Source organism: Pangasianodon hypophthalmus, chromosome 2 (genome assembly GCF_027358585.1).
Source record: "Pangasianodon hypophthalmus isolate fPanHyp1 chromosome 2, fPanHyp1.pri, whole genome shotgun sequence".
NCBI classification, from domain to species: Eukaryota; Metazoa; Chordata; class Actinopteri; order Siluriformes; family Pangasiidae; genus Pangasianodon; species Pangasianodon hypophthalmus.
In genome coordinates this window covers 1,732,501-1,750,723 of record NC_069711.1, presented here as the reverse complement: position 1 = coordinate 1,750,723, position 18,223 = coordinate 1,732,501, and the positions used below count along the sequence as shown (strand labels likewise).

At 40.0% G+C, this 18,223-nt stretch overlaps 1 protein-coding gene across 1 annotated transcript in view; it reads left to right on the top strand.

Moving 5' to 3' along the window:
• Nucleotides 1-68: 68 nt before the first annotated feature.
• cyfip1 (cytoplasmic FMR1 interacting protein 1) overlaps nt 69-18,223 on the top strand; it is a 29,707-nt gene continuing 11,552 nt past the window's right edge. The window contains exons 1-17 of the mRNA XM_034311916.2: nt 69-297; nt 7,494-7,614; nt 8,410-8,499; nt 9,438-9,515; nt 9,629-9,730; nt 9,881-10,062; nt 11,978-12,074; nt 12,166-12,294; nt 12,389-12,493; nt 13,277-13,368; nt 13,793-13,910; nt 15,361-15,483; nt 15,754-15,879; nt 15,991-16,157; nt 16,956-17,103; nt 17,206-17,359; nt 17,759-17,915. Of these exons, the coding sequence (XP_034167807.2) occupies nt 7,498-7,614; nt 8,410-8,499; nt 9,438-9,515; nt 9,629-9,730; nt 9,881-10,062; nt 11,978-12,074; nt 12,166-12,294; nt 12,389-12,493; nt 13,277-13,368; nt 13,793-13,910; nt 15,361-15,483; nt 15,754-15,879; nt 15,991-16,157; nt 16,956-17,103; nt 17,206-17,359; nt 17,759-17,915 (1,985 nt within the window). The 5' untranslated portion in view covers nt 69-297; nt 7,494-7,497. The remainder of the gene's footprint in view (nt 298-7,493; nt 7,615-8,409; nt 8,500-9,437; nt 9,516-9,628; nt 9,731-9,880; nt 10,063-11,977; nt 12,075-12,165; nt 12,295-12,388; nt 12,494-13,276; nt 13,369-13,792; nt 13,911-15,360; nt 15,484-15,753; nt 15,880-15,990; nt 16,158-16,955; nt 17,104-17,205; nt 17,360-17,758; nt 17,916-18,223) is intronic.

Genomic DNA, 18,223 nt, shown 5'->3' with positions numbered 1-18,223 from the left:
GGCGCTCTAAAATGGCGCCCTCTTGTGGCCGCTGTGTAAAATGGCGGCGGAGTTTCCTGTTGAGTTTTCCTGTAGAGAAACGGGAACTCCTCCCGACGTCCGCCTGTGTGTTTCTGCAGAGGCGGAAAGGCAGGATTTCATCGCGTTTTACAGCAAAGTTTTATTATAAATATAACACCGAGGCCTCGGGGGATAATATTTACTCCAGGAGAGACTTCTGTCGTCGCTGTGACTTCGGCAAATGGAGATTTAATTCACTGGGACTTCATCGGTTTATCCCTGGAAAAAATTTTAAGGGTGGGTATCTGACTTGCTTTAGCAGCCAAAAAAAAAGTTTTGCTAACTCGACTTTGGGTGTTGTCTTGTGTGTTTGGCGATACTTTGTTCTCGCTTCGAGTTTTGACCAAGAAAGATGATTAAGTGAATGTTTTTGGTTATAAAAACAAGAAAGTATAAGAGTTTAATGCAGACTTTTTGTTTGTAGAGCTCCGAGCTAATGCTAGGCCGCTGTGTGGAAATCTGCACTTCACGAGTTAAACACTGGTTTTTAACTTAAAATACAGACAGAATAATGAGAAAAAAACAGCTTTTTCTCACTGTTAACTTTATCAAAATATTTTTATAATCATTTTATGAGCCAGCTATGTGTGTTTACTAACCACAAACTCTATTTAAATCCTTGTTCATAGAAAAATACTCAGCTTGCTAAGTTTATTTTCCTATTTAAGGACTTCAAGTCTATTGATTTTATGATAAAGTCCATAAATTTCAGTTAAAATTCATAGAAATGAAAATAAACCAGTGTAAAACAAAATAAAAGTAAAAGCAAAAATGAAAATAGTGCAAACTTTTTGTACTTCCTGAACTTTTTTTTTTTTTTTTTTTTTTTTTTTTTTTTTTTTGCTCTTTAGGATGAGCTGCTCCTCAAAATAATACACAAATAAAATAAGTGTTACACAAAACAGACAAAAAAATTTTTTTTGTAAAACTTCCAACTTCTTTTCCGTAAGGAATGAATCACTCCGTGTAGTGCTGTGATGGGAAAGTAATCAGCAACCCGAAAATCAATTATTTTCCCAGAGCAGCACGTCCTGGAGTGTTTTATTCCTCTTATACCGCAGCAATTTTCCAACGATTACGTATTATCTATTAAATTACAACACGCCATACTTTTTATCCATTTACAGTTACAGTTAATGTTGTGGAACGTCGAACGATGTAATAAAGAGAAAATCAGTATAAATTACAGTATAAATGTGTGAAGGAGCTCGTTGGCTTAAAGAATCATTTTATAATCGACTCTGAATCAACTGAATCGATTCGTGAGTCGGTTAGAGATTCCTGCTTCTGAACATTGCATTACTTCTCGTTAGTTTAAATGTTCAATCATGACTTTAACTCACCATGTATACTGTAAAATCTGATGATCTGGTGATCTACAAGATTTATTTCAGATCATGTGTGTGAATATTTCTGTCCTTTCTTTCAATATCGGGTAACATTTTTCCGGTTTAAGACTGCGTTCCTCCACGGGAATCCTCTTGCTGCTTATTTTTTAGTATTTTCTTTGCTTTAAGTGATTTATTTTGTTTGTTTTTGTTGTGCCTTCTCTGATCTGTGTTCTGTGAAACAGCCGAATATCCTGCGCAGAGGTTTGCGAGAACATGCAAGCGTAGAAAAAATGTGCGTTGTATGCGGGGCGTTTGAGTCAAACCCTGGTGCGTCTTTCCTTTTCTCTTTCCGATACGGTTTGTTAGAAAGTGATTCGATTCTGAATCAACTCGACTGTGGGAAGTGAATCAAACGTGTCACATAGCCGTTAAACTGATCCAAATGACAGAGCTGTAGCCGTTAAACTGATCCTAAGGACAGAGCTGTAGCCGTTAAATTGATCCAAATGACAGCGCTGTAGCCGTTAAACTGATCCAAATGACAGAGCTGTAGCCGCTAAACTGATCCAAAGGACAGAGCTGTAGCCGCTAAACTGATCCAAATGACAGAGCTGTAGCCGTTAAACTGATCCTAAGGACAGAGCTGTAGCCGTTAAACTGATCCTAAGGACAGAGCTGTAGCCGTTAAACTGATCCTAAGGACAGAGCTGTAGCCGTTAAATTGATCCAAATGACAGAGCTGTAGCTGTTAAACTGATCCAAATGACAGAGCTGTAGCCGTTAAACTGATCCAAATGACAGAGCTGTAGCCGTTAAACTGATCCAAATGACAGAGCTGTAGCCGTTAAACTGATCCAAATGACAGAGCTGTAGCCGTTAAACTGATCCAAATGACAGAGCTGTAGCCGTTAAATTGATCCAAATGACAGCGCTGTAGCCGTTAAACTGATCCAAATGACAGAGCTGTAGCTGTTAAACTGATCCAAATGACAGAGCTGTAGCCGCTAAACTGATCCAAAGGACAGAGCTGTAGCCGCTAAACTGATCCAAAGGACAGAGCTGTAGCCGCTAAACTGATCCAAATGACAGAGCTGTAGCCGTTAAACTGATCCAAATGACAGAGCTGTAGCCGTTAAACTGATCCAAATGACAGAGCTGTAGCCGTTAAACTGATCCAAATGACAGAGCTGTAGCCGTTAAACTGATCCAAATGACAGAGCTGTAGCCGTTAAACTGATCCAAATGACAGAGCTGTAGCCGTTAAACTGATCCAAATGACAGAGCTGTAGCCGTTAAATTGATCCAAATGACAGCGCTGTAGCCGTTAAACTGATCCAAATGACAGAGCTGTAGCTGTTAAACTGATCCAAATGACAGAGCTGTAGCCGCTAAACTGATCCAAAGGACAGAGCTGTAGCCGCTAAACTGATCCAAAGGACAGAGCTGTAGCCGCTAAACTGATCCAAATGACAGAGCTGTAGCCGTTAAACTGATCCAAATGACAGAGCTGTAGCCGTTAAACTGATCCAAATGACAGAGCTGTAGCCGTTAAACTGATCCAAATGACAGAGCTGTAGCCGTTAAACTGATCCAAATGACAGAGCTGTAGCCGCTAAACTGATCCAAAGGACAGAGCTGTAGCCGCTAAACTGATCCAAAGGACAGAGCTGTAGCCGTTAAACTGATCCAAATGACAGAGCTGTAGCTGTTAAACTGATCCAAATGACAGAGCTGTAGCCGCTAAACTGATCCAAAGGACAGAGCTGTAGCCGCTAAACTGATCCAAATGACAGAGCTGTAGCCGTTAAACTGATCCTAAGGACAGAGCTGTAGCCGTTAAACTGATCCTAAGGACAGAGCTGTAGCCGTTAAACTGATCCTAAGGACAGAGCTGTAGCCGTTAAATTGATCCAAATGACAGAGCTGTAGCTGTTAAACTGATCCAAATGACAGAGCTGTAGCCGTTAAACTGATCCAAATGACAGAGCTGTAGCCGTTAAATTGATCCAAATGACAGAGCTGTAGCCGTTAAACTGATCCAAATGACAGAGCTGTAGCCGTTAAACTGATCCAAATGACAGAGCTGTAGCCGTTAAACTGATCCAAATGACAGAGCTGTAGCCTCTAAACTGATCCAAATGACAGAGCTGTAGCCATGAATATGAATATTTAATCCCGTCTTCGTGTTCTCTATAATAAAGTGATTTCTGTTATCTTGTGGTGAGAAAGGTTTGTTTGCTCTTTTTCCTGTTGAATGAGGACGACTCTTTCAACTCTTTAACTTTATTCAACTCACTTTGCTTTTTCGTTCGATTTGTTTGATTCATAATGAAACAAAAGTATGAATTTTGACTCAGATTCAGATTCAGACTCAGATTCAGACTCAGATTCAGACTAATGGCCGCGAAGGCGCTCTTGTATTCTCCATAAATAACCTCCGAAACAAGTATTTAAGAAGCAGGAAGTGTTTCTCTTTACTGTAATGTGAACGGATGGTAAAAGGGTTTGACGTTTGCACGATTCAGTGCGTTTGTGTTGAACTCTGCTGTGTTTACTTCATCATTTTTGTGACCCAGACAACTTGCAGGACGTGATTTCAACACTGACTCAAATTACAAAATTACATAAAGCGACCAAACATGCTGGGCTGTTTTGTTTGTGTGTGTGTGTGTGTTTTGAGATGATTTCTGGATACCGTTCACAAAAATCCTGCTGTCTTTAAAACCTTCATTTATTTTGGGCCTGCTAGCTCTGTGAGTTTGTGTACAAGACATTTATTTTTTTTATTTTTTGCGAGTGTGTTTGAATCTGTACGGTGTTAAATCTACTCAGACCAAACTGCAACTGAGCAAAAGGCCCAGAACTGTGAAAAGTGTTTTGAGTGTTGGAGTCTCTGCATGTGAACGTGTTGCATCTGAGAGAGTGTTAACGCGCTCGACGCTCTCAGTGCATGTGTGGGAGAAATGTGTGAAAATGCCTGCATGCTGGAGGAAATTCTCTCAAAGTGTGAGTGTGTGTGTGTGTGTGTGTGTGTGTGTGTGTGTGTGTGTGTGCGCGCATGCACAGTGTAAACAACTTGTGAGAAACGTCTGATCCGGTGTGACACCCAGCGGAAATTCTGATTGAAGTGATTTAAGTCGAGATAGTGTTTTGTATTCGTGTCTTCGGTGATGTTTAACGATGTTTGTGTTACGGCGTCAGGGACGTACTCCGTCTATCCCCCTCATCCTACTATCATTTTCATTAAAGTTCAGTTAAATATGCCGTTTTGAGCTGTGTTTTAAGATTAAAATCTCGTTCGAATTCTGTAACAGACTGCGTTTTCTCCGTGTATCGGATTATACGACGAAGATCCTCTAACGGTAGACCTGTGATTAAAGAACATCGCTTTCTTACGTCATCCGACCATCTACAACTCAGGCAGACGTTGTTCATAGTGAGCTCGAGGAGATTTTTTATTTTTTTTTATCCATTTAGCATTTTTTATTTTGTCCTCAGCACTAGCGTGTGTGTAGCCATGTCGTGAGTTTGCCACGATGTCGTAGCAGAGCTTACTTTTAGAGCTTAAAGAGAAATTTCTCACGACGGCACAAATTTGTCGTCTGCCATCTTTGTTTACCGTGGCGCTAACACTACGAGCCGTTGTACTCGGAACTCGGAAAGTCGATTTTCCCAAGTTCCGATCTTAAACACGTTCCAGGAAGGAAAAAAAAAAACATTTGTTTGGCTAGTCTTTAAAAAAAAAAAGATCTACATAAACTATTACTGTCCGATTAGCCATGAGAAAAGGTGTATAATCTAGGTCAAATATCTTGATCTGATTTTATCACGTTAGTAAAATTAGACTGAAATCATTAAGTTAATTATGTTACAAATCGAAATGTTTCGCAACACAAAAAGCTACGTAGCAAATAAAATCAAGTAGAAATGACTGAAACTGTTTACTGTTCACTGCGTGAGCCGCCATTTTGTCGTGACATCCGGTGTGTTTGTGTAACTTTCTTTGTAATGAAGTGGATGTTTCTCGAACTTCCGACTGGGAATTCTGAGTTGAATGTTCCAGTTCTGTTACACTTTTCCGTGTCGGAGGTTGGGTTTTTCCAAGATGGCTGATGTCACCCGTCACCCTTTTTTCCTTTCCTTTCCTTCCCATCTTTGGCACAATGTCGCCATGGTGATGATCGCATAATGTCCGTTAATATCGTTGGATTTTGAATTTTAAACTCTGTAGCAGTTAGAATTTGAATTTTGATTTTTAACCGACGCCACACTGCATGCTGCTGCAAGCTGAAACATGGAAGTTTTGAAATATTTAGAATTCATTTTAATGTTTCTTATAATTATTTCTTTTGATTCCGTGTGGAAAATCTTGCTGGAAAATCTTTAAAGGTAAAATCATTTATCAAATTTTTTTTTCCCCCCCAAGATAAGGCCTGTAATGGTTAGGTGCGTTTGACATTTGAATAATTCCCGCCCGTGTTCACGAAGCTCCGCCCCCAGGATCTACACTGGCCTGTAGAGTATACTGTCTATAAAATGATTGACAGGAGGCGAATCCCAGCACAAACAAGCATTCAGGACCGGAATGCCATGGATTAATCTATTGTTTTAATCCATTGTTTTAATCCAATGGTTAAAAGGTTATTTGTACAAGTAAGGAATAAAAAGTTGACCACTGCACCTTTAATAGCTGTTTATATTGAATGCATGCAGTAAAACACTGCTGGTGGATTTTGCTGCGATCTGCTGCGCCGTGGCCTGCGCGACCGGACCTGCGGAGTCTGCCGAGACGTTACTTCTGGTTACTAAACTTCCTTATTTTTGAAGCTCAGCTGCAAAATAAAGCCTAAAGTAAGATTAGGCACGCTGTAAAATATCAGTCATTTGGAAAGAAAAGTCAGAAATTAGCATCTGATTAAATCGAGAGCTGCATTTATTTACCGTTTATTCGTAAAGATTTTATCATTTTGCAGGAAGGAATGTGCTTTTTTACTGTTTGACGTGTAAGAGCAAGCATTTTTTTATTTTTTTGAGGAACAGCACCAAAGAGCTGCTTCCTTTTTTCACTCTAATGGATGTTTTTTTTTTTTCTGTTTCCAGAATTAAAATCCCCCATAATGACTCATGGTCTCTGAGACAGTAGGCAGATCCTATACAGTTTAAAAAAAAGAAAGATTAATTTTTTTTTCTGTTTGAAGTCACACATGATGAGGCGTGACGCAGATTTTTCCAATCAAACCCTCTACGAAAAGTTGATTTTGGGTTCTTCGCTCTATCTTGAAGCTATTCTTAGCCGCAAACGAGGAAGTGAGGCAGTTTCAGGGGTGTACCCGAGTCGTGAATTAGAAACAAAGTGCAGACGTGTGACAGCGCGAGTCCGGCGTTGCCTGAGGGTAAAGTATGACAACAATCTCAATACCTGGTGATTATAGACTTTAAAAAAAAAAAAAAATTAACGCAATGCAACACAAAAACAGCTCCGCCTGTGCTTACGTCTGCTCGTAGCTTTAATCGCTGTGACTAAGAGTGTTGGAAGGTGTTGATTAATTCTCCATAACAGCAGCTCTGACAGTAGTGCAGGTTTGTTATTATTAATGCACTCGCTCTGATACTAATGATCGTTTCTATAGCAACAGCTCGTTCTCAGGGACGTGTCCGGCGAACGCTTCACTTTATAAACGTGTGTAATCTCTTGTTTAACATTCGTGAAAGGAGTCTCCAGCGTCGGCGCTTCATATATGAATGTTTCCACTTCGGTTTACATGATTTGCATTTTTTTTTTTTTTTTTTGGTCTAGTCAAGAGAGAGAAAAAAAGAGACTGTAACTGTAATGTTGTTCCACGACATTAAACGTAGCTATAAATGTTAAAAAGAAAGTTTGACGTGTTCTTTAATAAATAAAAAAAAATCAAATTCTTTAATAAATAAAAATTGTAATTGTTGGTAGCTGACAGTGATGTCAGTACTGAAACAGCCAGTATTGCGTATTATTAACGGTTAATAAGTGATATATTGTGCGGCCTTGATATTAGTATATCGTTGATATTAGAATATCGTGATTTTATTTTTAGAATTATTATTTATCTTTAATTTCTTATGTAGAATCATGACGGCCACGGTGTCTCTGGAGGACGCTCTGTCCAACGTGGACCTGCTGGAGGAGCTTCCACTTCCAGACCAGCAGCCCTGCATCGAGCCCCTGCCCTCGTCACTCATATACCAGGTCACACACACACACACACACACACACACACACACACACACACACCCCTATGTCTAGATCTATAACAGTAGTAATACTACACTGTACTATAGTAATGATAAAAAAAAAAATAATAAATGCTTTAGTTTGTTCCAGTTCCTTTCATGCAGTTAGGGTTTTATTTCTTTCTTTTTTTTTCTTTTCTTTTTTTTAATATATTTTTAATTTATATGATAACTTAATTTATATAATTTCTTAAAAATTCTTTTGTCATTTTTTTTGTTGTTGTAGTTTTTATACCCGAGGAATGCACGAAACATCCTTTAAATATAAATTTATTTCTTAGTTTATTTACTTAAACAACAACAACAGAAAAATGTAGGCTGATAATGACAGTATTTCTTTTAAACAGAAATTCATTTGTTTGTTTTTTTGTTTATTTCTTTCCAAGAAAAGCAATTTTTTTTTATTTATTTATAAGAAAAACAAAAAAGGGAATGAAGAAAAGTAATGACAACATGTTCCTAAAATAAAACTGTGTTTTTCTTTTTATTATATAACAAAAAAAACAGAAATATACTTTAAATATACTTGGGGTTTACTGTTTTGTAAGAAAAACAAAAAGGGAAATTGATTCACATTTGGTTTGAGTTATTTTGTTAGATTTAGAGGCAATTTATTTTTACTGTTTTTTTTTTTCTTTCTTTTTTTTTTGTTGTTGTTGTTGCTAACTTCAAAAACCCTGAAATGTTTCTCGATGTTATTTGGACAAATGATATTTAATTAGTTAATGTGTCGATGTTCTTCCATCAACAGCCCAACTTCAACACCAACTTTGAAGATCGCAACGCGTTTGTGACCGGCATCGCTCGCTACATCGAGCAGGCCACTGTCCACTCCAGCATGGTAAAGCTCACTCTGACTCGCCTCAGTGTCCGCTCTGACTCGCCTCTGTCTCACTCTGACTCGCCTCTGTCTCTGCTCTGTCTCACTCTGACTCGCCTCTGTCTCTGCTCTGTCTCACTCTGACTCGCCTCTGTCTCTGCTCTGTCTCACTCTGACTCGCCTCTGTCTCTGCTCTGTCTCACTCTGACTCGCCTCTGTCTCTGCTCTGTCTCACTCTGACTCGCCTCTGTCTCACTCTGACTCGCCTCTGTCTCACTCTGACTCGCCTCAGTGTCCGCTCTGACTCACCTCTGTCTCACTCTGACTCGCCTCAGTGTCCGCTCTGACTCGCCTCTGTCTCACTCTGACTTGCCTCAGTCTCTGCTCTGTCTCACTCTGACTTGCCTCTGTCTCACTCTGACTCGCCTCAGTGTTTGCTCTGTCTCACTCTGACTCGCCTCTGTCTCACTCTGACTCGCCTCTGTCTCTGCTCTGTCTCACTCTGACTCGCCTCTGTCTCTGCTCTGTCTCACTCTGACTCGCCTCAGTGTTTGCTCTGTCTCACTCTGACTCGCCTCTGTCTCTGCTCTGTCTCACTCTGACTCGCCTCTGTCTCTGCTCTGTCTCACTCTGACTCGCCTCTGTCTCTGCTCTGTCTCACTCTGACTTGCTTCTGTGTCCACGCTGTCTCACTCTGACTCAATTTGACTATATCTGAGTCAGGTGAGTCAGATGAGTCACAGGACTCATCTGAGTAAATTATCCGGCAAATTCAAGAGTTTTCCTTTTTCTGCTTGTTTTGTTTTTATATTAAAATGTAGTGAAGATACACTGAGGGGAAATTCTTATAATGATGCTACCAGCACCATGCTTCACATGGTGTCTTCATATTCCCCAGTCACCACTTTTTTATTTGTAAACAATTTTGCAAACTATTTATTTTTGCCTGTTGTGTACAGAATGAGATGTTGGAGGAGGGCCAGGAGTACGCTGTGATGCTCTACACGTGGAGAAGCTGCTCCCGAGCCATCCCTCAGGTAACACACACACACACACACACACACACACACACACACGCAGTGCTCATGTCACTTGTAGTCGCTTTTTATTTTGCATTTTCATGTCTTTTTTTGTCAACGTTTTCTTTTAGGTGAAGTGCAACGAGCAGCCCAACAGAGTGGAGATCTACGAGAAGACCGTGGAGGTGCTGGAGCCTGAGGTCACCAAGCTGATGAACTTCATGTACTTCCAGGTAACGACCACTGATATCGGGTTGTTGTCATGGCGACAGTGTTCGCTGAAGCATCATCTTGTCCGTATGAAAAGGTGCATCAGCGTGTAAGTGCTTCAGATGACCTAAGTAGGACACGAATAACCGAACAACGATCGTCTTCTTTCCCAGCGCACTGCAATCGATCGTTTCTGCGGTGAGGTGCGTCGTCTGTGTCACGCCGAGCGCAGGAAGGACTTCGTGTCCGAGGCTTACCTGCTCACCCTGGGAAAGTTCATCAACATGTTTGCCGTGCTGGACGAGCTAAAGAACATGAAGTGCAGCGTCAAGAACGACCACTCGGCCTACAAACGGTGCGTGTTACACTCACATCCACTCCCAGAAAAAAAAGACCTCGTAGGTGGTCACGATCCTTCTGAAATGTAGTGTGGAGAGGGTAGGGTGTACCGTAGCTCCAAACGCTCCAAAAGATGGTGAAAACCTGTGTTCTCTAAAACAGCGATGGGTTGGTCATCCAAAGCGATGAATTCAGTTCCCCTCTCTGTAATCTTTTTGGCCTTGTCTCTGTCAAGAGGAAACTTCTCTCTCCTTTTAAAAGTATCCTGAGTTACCTGAGTGAACTCACTGGATTCTGCTGAGTGTTGGTCAAATTGGTGGCATTGAACGCAGCTCTGTTGCTACCGCCTCGCGAAATGCTCGCATCGCAGACATCACAAGTGGCTGTTGGGCTGCTTTTTTGACAGCAGACGTAAAACGAAGGATCGGGCTTAGGTTAGTGCTCAATAAAGCCAATACCGATCAGTTAAAAAACGTCTTAATCGGCTCGGGACATCCCTTAAAAAAAAACAAAAAACAAACGCTAAACAAACGCTCTACCTTCTGGAAAAAAACAATAATACTGTTCTACATACATTTTTAAAATTTCAAAATCATATTTTGTTTTTGAACCAAAGGTCATGTCTAAGCTCTGTTCAGCTCATTACCGCTCATTTTGTTGATCTTGCTATGACTTTACGTAGCTTGTTGTGTTTTTGTTTTTGTCAACATTTCTGGCCGATAGCTGTTTCGTTCTAGCATCTTACACAAGTGTCCCTTTGGTAAAAATCTATTATGTGAGTAGACATTAACTGTAAATTTGTATTTGTAAGTAATTCGTCCAATAAGGATTAAGACCGGAAATCCAAACTGTCAAAATATAGCACGTAATGCTAGCTAGCTAGTAATGCATTTCGATTTCTGAGTTGAGGAGGTTTTTTTTTTTTGGTTGGTTTTTTTTTTTTTTTTTTTTTTGTAAGTCAGGAATTATGAGTTACGACATCTAGTCGACGTTTGTTGCTGGTAGCAGTTGCGTGAATGTAGCACAAACTTTACCTAGGTGAACTTTGACCTATGATTTCGCAATTATCGATCTTGTGAGCCAATAGGAAACAGAAATGAGCTCCTGAGTGGCGTAAAGGAGAAACCACTCGTCCTGTTGTCGTGTTCGAATCCTGAAGACGCGACTTCCATGTAGCTAGGTGGCTGTTGTCTGATGGTTCAAATGACCAAATTGGGAGAAAATCGGGTTTAAAATAAAAAGAGGAGCTGCTTATTATCAGTAGCGTCACACTGAATATTTGCATCAGCCATCTCGTTCAGCTTGGATGTTCTTGTTAGCAGTGTTAGTACTGCTGTAGCCCGAGCATTCCACAAACACGTTCCAGCACGTTGGCCATATTAACTTTCACCCAAAAGCTTTCGCTACGATTGCACTACACTTCTTCAGACTGATTGCTTCGGAGGCTCATGGCTCGCGTACGTGCGTGCGTGTGTGTGCGCGTGTGAGACTGATAATGTGGAGGATTAATACATCACTTCCAGTCTCCCTAAATAAAAAAGACAGTACCACTAATGTACAGTAGATGGCACTGCATACTGTAAGAAATAATATATTCTCTAACACCAGAGACTCCTTCCATAAATGTTAAATAATCATCTCCTTAGAGAAAACTTCACCGTATCAACGATCTGTTTATTCGTTGATAAAGTCGAGAAATGATGACGTATTAGAACCAATGCATTAAATGCAGTTCTGCTGCTGTTATAGAAAATTATTGAATATCTTCTGACCAATCAGAATCATGAACTCAGCAGCACTATAGTATAAAAATCCTTATGAACATCTTAGGGGAAGTTTGACTGCTTTGCTTTACTTTCTTTTATTATATCGCGTGTATTGTGCTTTAGTAATAAAGGGGTCGAAGCGTTAAAGTCTTCTCTATCTGACAGAGCGGCGCAGTTCCTGAGGAAAATGTCCGAGCCGTCTTCTATTCAGGAGTCTCAGAACTTGTCCATGTTCCTGGCCAACCACAACAAGATCACACAGGTACCACAGCTCACTGACCGCCCTCTACTCTGCACTGATGTTCCACTAGCCAGCATGTTTAAGTATGTGTGTGTGTGTGTGTGCTCTTCAGTCCCTCCAGCAGCAGTTAGAGGTGATTAATGGTTACGAAGAGCTCCTGGCTGACATCGTCAACCTCTGCGTGGACTACTACGAGAACAAGATGTACCTCACGCCCGACGAGAAGCACATGCTGCTCAAAGTACGACACCACATACACACACAAAGGGTTAATTTATTCATTTTATTTTATTTACCACGGTGATCGTAATCATGTTCTTCGTCATTCCTTTCAGGTCATGGGCTTCGGGTTGTATCTAATGGATGGAACCAACAGCAACATCTACAAACTGGACGCTAAGAAGAGAATCAACCTCACCAAAATCGACAAATTTTTCAAGGTGTGTGGTGAAGTGATGCGTGGAGTGAAAGTGTGTGTGTGTGTGTGGAGTGAAAGTGTGTGTGTGTGTGTGTGGAGTGAAAGCAACTGAATATTTTATATAAATCGTATCGCGATTCTCGAAGACGGTTTTTCACGACACGTGATGTGCATCACGGTATAAAGTTTGGCAAAGACAGCAGTGTGGAATTTTAAAAAAAAAAAACAAAAAAAAAACAACTAAAATAATACTGAAAGATTTAGTTTGATGATACATTTTATTATTTAATAAATACACATTTTTAAAATAAAATTATAACGTGTGCAGAGCATTATTTTTACATACATACAGTATATAAATAATAAATATTTAACTGAAAAGAAGGGGAAAAAATCTGTAAGTTAAAAAAAAAAAAAATTTTATTTGCTTACAGTTAGTTTCTAAAAGTATGAAAAAATATTTCTAAAACATATTTTTAAGAAAATAGCAAAAAAATGAATAGAATAAATAATATAAAAAATACTATAAAAATAAAATAGCGTATTTAGAATAAGTAATGTAAATAAAAAGTAGTTGTGGATGCCTTGACAGTTAAGAGATTATTATTTATTTATTTGTTCATTTATTTATTTAACACTTTTTTTCTATTAAAAATAAATAAATAAAATATAACTCGTTAAACTCAGCCGTTTCAGCTGACTAGCCTTAGCCAGATTATGAATATAGTATGTTCATATTCACAGGAGTTTGTTGTTTTTCATTTTAAACCCTAATTCTTTATTTTCTCTCGGATGTGAACTGCAGCAGCTGCAGGTCGTGCCGCTGTTCGGCGACATGCAGATCGAGCTCTCGCGCTACATCAAGACCAGCGCTCATTTCGAAGAAAACAAATCCAGGTAAGACGTAAACCATGTCATTACGCATAACGCTAGCATCCGTTTGGACCTTCATCAAGACATTCAGCTCAGATGTTTCACATTTTCCTCCTTTCCCTGTCACATGGCTTTCATTTGCGTATTGTTACCTGATTGGCTGTGACATCTCACGACGCGATAACACTTCTGTTTACAGCGACGTTTTTCACGTAAATGAGTTGAATCTCAAAAAGAGATAAAGGTTTTGTCATGTAAAAGTGATAAAAAAAAAAAAGTAATCATTACATCCTAAAAGGACATTTTTAAATATTTTTTTTAAAAACATTTTATTATATTTACGTTTAAGGAAAATTTTCCGTAAAGTCAAAGCAGTGAGTGTGTTTCAGTCTGTATTAAGCCGTTGTTTTAATGTGTGTGTGTGTGTGTGTGTGTGTGTGTGTCCCAGGTGGTCTTGTACATCTGCAGGCAGCAGTCCTCAGTATAATATCTGTGAGCAGATGATTCAGATACGTGAGGATCACATGCGATTCATCTCCGAATTGGCTCGCTACAGCAACAGAGAGGTGCGTCCCTTCAACCAGGCGGCCATTTTTTATTTTTTAAAATTAATTCTCATGATTATATCAAGTTTACGGCATTTAGCAGACGCCATTTATCCACAGCGACTAACAGACGTGTTACTACTCCTCAGAGACCAAACGGAACAGAAATGAACTATTAAATCTCTGAATTGTGGCTGGTGAAGTGATTTGAGCTTAATAGGAAATTATGCTCGTGTTACTAGTTTAGCGGTCGAACCCTGGATAATTTCCTTCAAGAGCAGTAATTAACCACAACAACACTACGGGAGCTTTCACGTCCCTTCACACTGTATTTATTTTTTATTTATTCAGTTGTTTAATGGCCGTCACACATTCTGCTGACATTCACCTCGTGTTCACTACAATCACGTTTCGTATGTTTTTTGCTACTTAGCGTCTTATTTTTATTTAATTATTTACTCCATCCATCCATCCATCCATCTGTACCTATTTGTTCGGTTGCAGGAACAAAAAATTTTATACTTTTGATTCGTTCGCTATTTGGTTTGGTTTGTTTTCATATGGTACATAATTAAAAGAACCAAAAAAAAAAAAAAATCATAAAAACTAACTGTGACTGTGGTACATGTAGGACTGAAAACCCACACGTAAAACTCTTTCCTTCATTGGTTAGAAATGCAACAGTGGAAAAAAGTAAACAAACCTTTCCCAAGTGCGCATAGAACGAGCTTCCCAAGGGAAAATTCCCAAATTTCTTCTTGGGGATCATTGTCTATCTATCTGTCTGTCTGTCTGTCTGTCTCTTTCTATCTGTTTATCTGTCTATCTAGAAAATCATAAACAGATAAATAGATATCTAGAAAATCATAAATATCACTCAAACACGAAGAACATGGAGCTAGCACTAAATAAATTAGTACGTAATTACAGAAAATAGCCAGTTTTAAACAATTTGTTTTTCACATCCAGTGTTTATTTTCTTTATTTTTTTGGGTCAGTCCAAATCTCCAGGACGTATCCCATTTCCACAGGATTTCAGCTCTCATTTTATCATTTTATCAGCTCACATCTACAGAAAAATGTCAAAAAAATTACCCCAGTTTGGTTCACTTCATGCAGTTGGATTGATTCAGGATTAAACTGCTTTCTTGCTACAGTCGATCTGTGCTAGCGTTCGAATGGAACTGGACCACCTCGTTCAGATAGTCTCAGACTTGCTGTTTTGTTCTCGAACCCGAGGGGAAATATGAAAACCCACCAGGGTTCGAGTCAAACACTGTATTTGTGAAAGCACCCTTAAAAAAAAAGAAAGCAGGGAGAAAACTTCAGCATCCGTATGCAGGAACGATGCCTGGATCTTCAGTATGTACATATTATTTTAAAAGTGCATTAAGGTTACGTTTGAATATCTTACTTTCTCACTCCTCCTCTGTGTGTGTGTGTGTGTGTGTGTGTGTGTGTGTGTGTAAAGGTGGTTACAGGATCAGGACGCCAAGAGGCCCAGAAGACGGACGCCGAATACAGGAAGTTGTGTGACCTGGCCTTGCAGGGCCTTCAGCTGCTCTCTCAGTGGAGTGCTCAAGTCATGGAAGTGGTGAGTGTGTGTGTGTGTGTGTGTGTGTGTGTGCGCGCACACGTGCTACATAACCACGGCAGACACTCTACGCATTAAACAATCTTTGATATGGTGAAGTTTTCTGTAAGGAGACGTTTATAAAACATTTATGGAAGGAGTCTCCAGTGTCAGCGCTTTGTAACAGTAAAGCCGTAGCGTTAAGTTTTCCGACATCTTCAGGACAGAAGAGTTTACACTTTGCGGTTTCTCAAAAACGTATTTTCTGATGATATTACTTCTTTTTGGCAGTATTCCTGGAAGCTGGTGCATCCGACAGACAAATATTCCAATAAGGAATGTCCCGACAACGCGGAGGAGTACGAACGAGCCACCAGATACAACTACACCAGCGAAGAGAAGTTCGCTCTGGTGGAGGTCGGTGTCTGATTCTGAAAAAGCATAACAAAGTGTGTGTGTTAGCGTGTAATTCAAATAGGACAGTGGTTCTGAGTGACTGAGGGTTTGGTTCTGATTGGGTCCGTCCAGGTCATTGCCATGATAAAGGGGCTGCAGGTGCTGATGGGTCGCATGGAGAGTGTGTTTAACCACGCCATCCGCCACACCATCTACTCCGCCCTGCAGGACTTCGCCCAGGTCACACTGCGCGACCCGCTGCGCCAGGCTATTAAGAAGAAGAAGAATGTCATCCAGAGGTGTGTGTGTGTGTGTTTTTACACCATATATGAAAGACAGATCTCTACCTTATCTCTACCTAATAGAGACTGTATATTTCCCTGCAAAACATTTTAAAGCACGTGTATAAACTTATTATACACTTAGTCTGAAATCAGTTTAGTGGCCATTAACGCATCAACAAATCCTCTTAAAAGTGTTATCTGAAAGATACATATGGACATACACTTACTGACCAATTTATTAGGAACACCTGCCCACTTACTCATTAAAGCAATAATCTCCTGTGATTTTCACACACTCTAAACTCTCCAAAGTTTGCACAGAGTGGTGCGAAAAAGAAAAAACATCCAGTTCTGCGGATGGAAGAGATACGAGCCTTGAGTTATGAGCTGTTCAAGCTGACAGGAAGGCTACGATAACTCAAATAACCACTCTTTACAACCGTGGTGAGCAGAAAAGCATCTCAACATGTCGAAACCTGAGGCAGATGGGCTATAACAGCAGAAGACTATATCAGGTTCTGCTCCTGTCAGACAGGAAACGGAATCTGAGGCTACAGTGAGCACGCAAACTGGGGAGTTGAAGAGCTGAAGAGCTGAAAAACATCATCTGGTCTTCAACTGTGCAGTATTTCTGGCACTTGTGGACCTCGAGGACAGTCTCACTGCCAAAATAAATATATATAAATATATATAAATATTGCTGATGTTAAAGGACTACCCTGATCCAGAGAAATCATTGAGACGTCATCATCATCATCATCATCATCATGCTTTCACTCATGCATAAACAAACACTTTGGTTTGTTGTCGCAGTGTGCTCCAGGCCATCCGTAAGACCATCTGTGACTGGGAGACGGGACGAGAGCCTCATAACGACCCAGCTCTGCGAGGAGAGAAGGATCCCAAAGGAGGGTTTGATATCAAAGTGCCCCGTCGCGCCGTGGGTCCTTCTAGCACTCAGGTGTGTTCATCGAATTTATTTATTTATTTATTTATTCATTGATCGATATCCAAACAGGTAGCTTTGAGCTTTGCTTATTAATCCGATCTTTTCTCTGTGCAGCTGTACATGGTGAGGACGATGCTGGAGTCTCTGGTAGCGGATAAGAGCGGCTCTAAGAAGACGCTGCGCAGCGGCCTAGAAGGTCCCACCATCCTGGACATCGAGAAGTTCCACCGGGAATCCTTCTTTTACACTCACCTGCTCAATTTCAGCGGTAAGAACCCCGTCGTCTATCAGCCGTGACTCGGTTTCAGTGACGAAATTCACTCAAGCTCTGTTTTTATCCTTTTTTTTTTTTTTTTGTACGCACATCTCAATTTACTGTGCTGGCGTTTCTTATTAAAGTGTACACAGGATATCAGATTTATATCAGATTGAGTCTAAACTGGATCTTTTGGTACTGGACACAGTTTTCTTCAGTTACTTTGATCCAGTGCGTGTGCAAAAAATACACCGTTTTCCAAAAAGATGGATGAAACTCGGGAATTTAGGAGACAGGAAAATCCTTAGTCTTGAAGAGAGTAGGAGAGTTGATTGAGGGTTGATGAAGAGGTAAATGGAGGTTGTGTGTGTGTGTGTGTGTGTGTGTGTGTGTGTGTGTGTCCTGTCGCAGAGACCCTGCAGCAGTGCTGTGATCTGTCCCAGCTGTGGTTCCGCGAGTTCTTCCTGGAGCTCACCATGGGTCGTCGTATCCAGTTCCCCATCGAGATGTCCATGCCCTGGATCCTCACCGATCACATCCTAGACATGAAAGAGGCCTCCATGATGGAGTAAGTGACACTCCTGTGCTCTTAAAAAGCTCTAAAGATAAAGATAAAGATAGAAACATGAAATTGGTCAGACTTGTGGGAAATGTTTCATAGCATTCATTTTACATTTTAAATTAATGTCATAAGCGATATGACAAAAATATTGTATCATGATTTTCATTTCTACAATACACAATATGTATCACTATATTTGGGCTAGTTTTTAAGTTTTATTAGTTTTAGTTTTATTTAGTTTTTATTTAATCTTTAATAAAAAATAAATAAATAAGTGTTTAACATTGAAAATTAAAATCTGTAAAAAAGAAAAA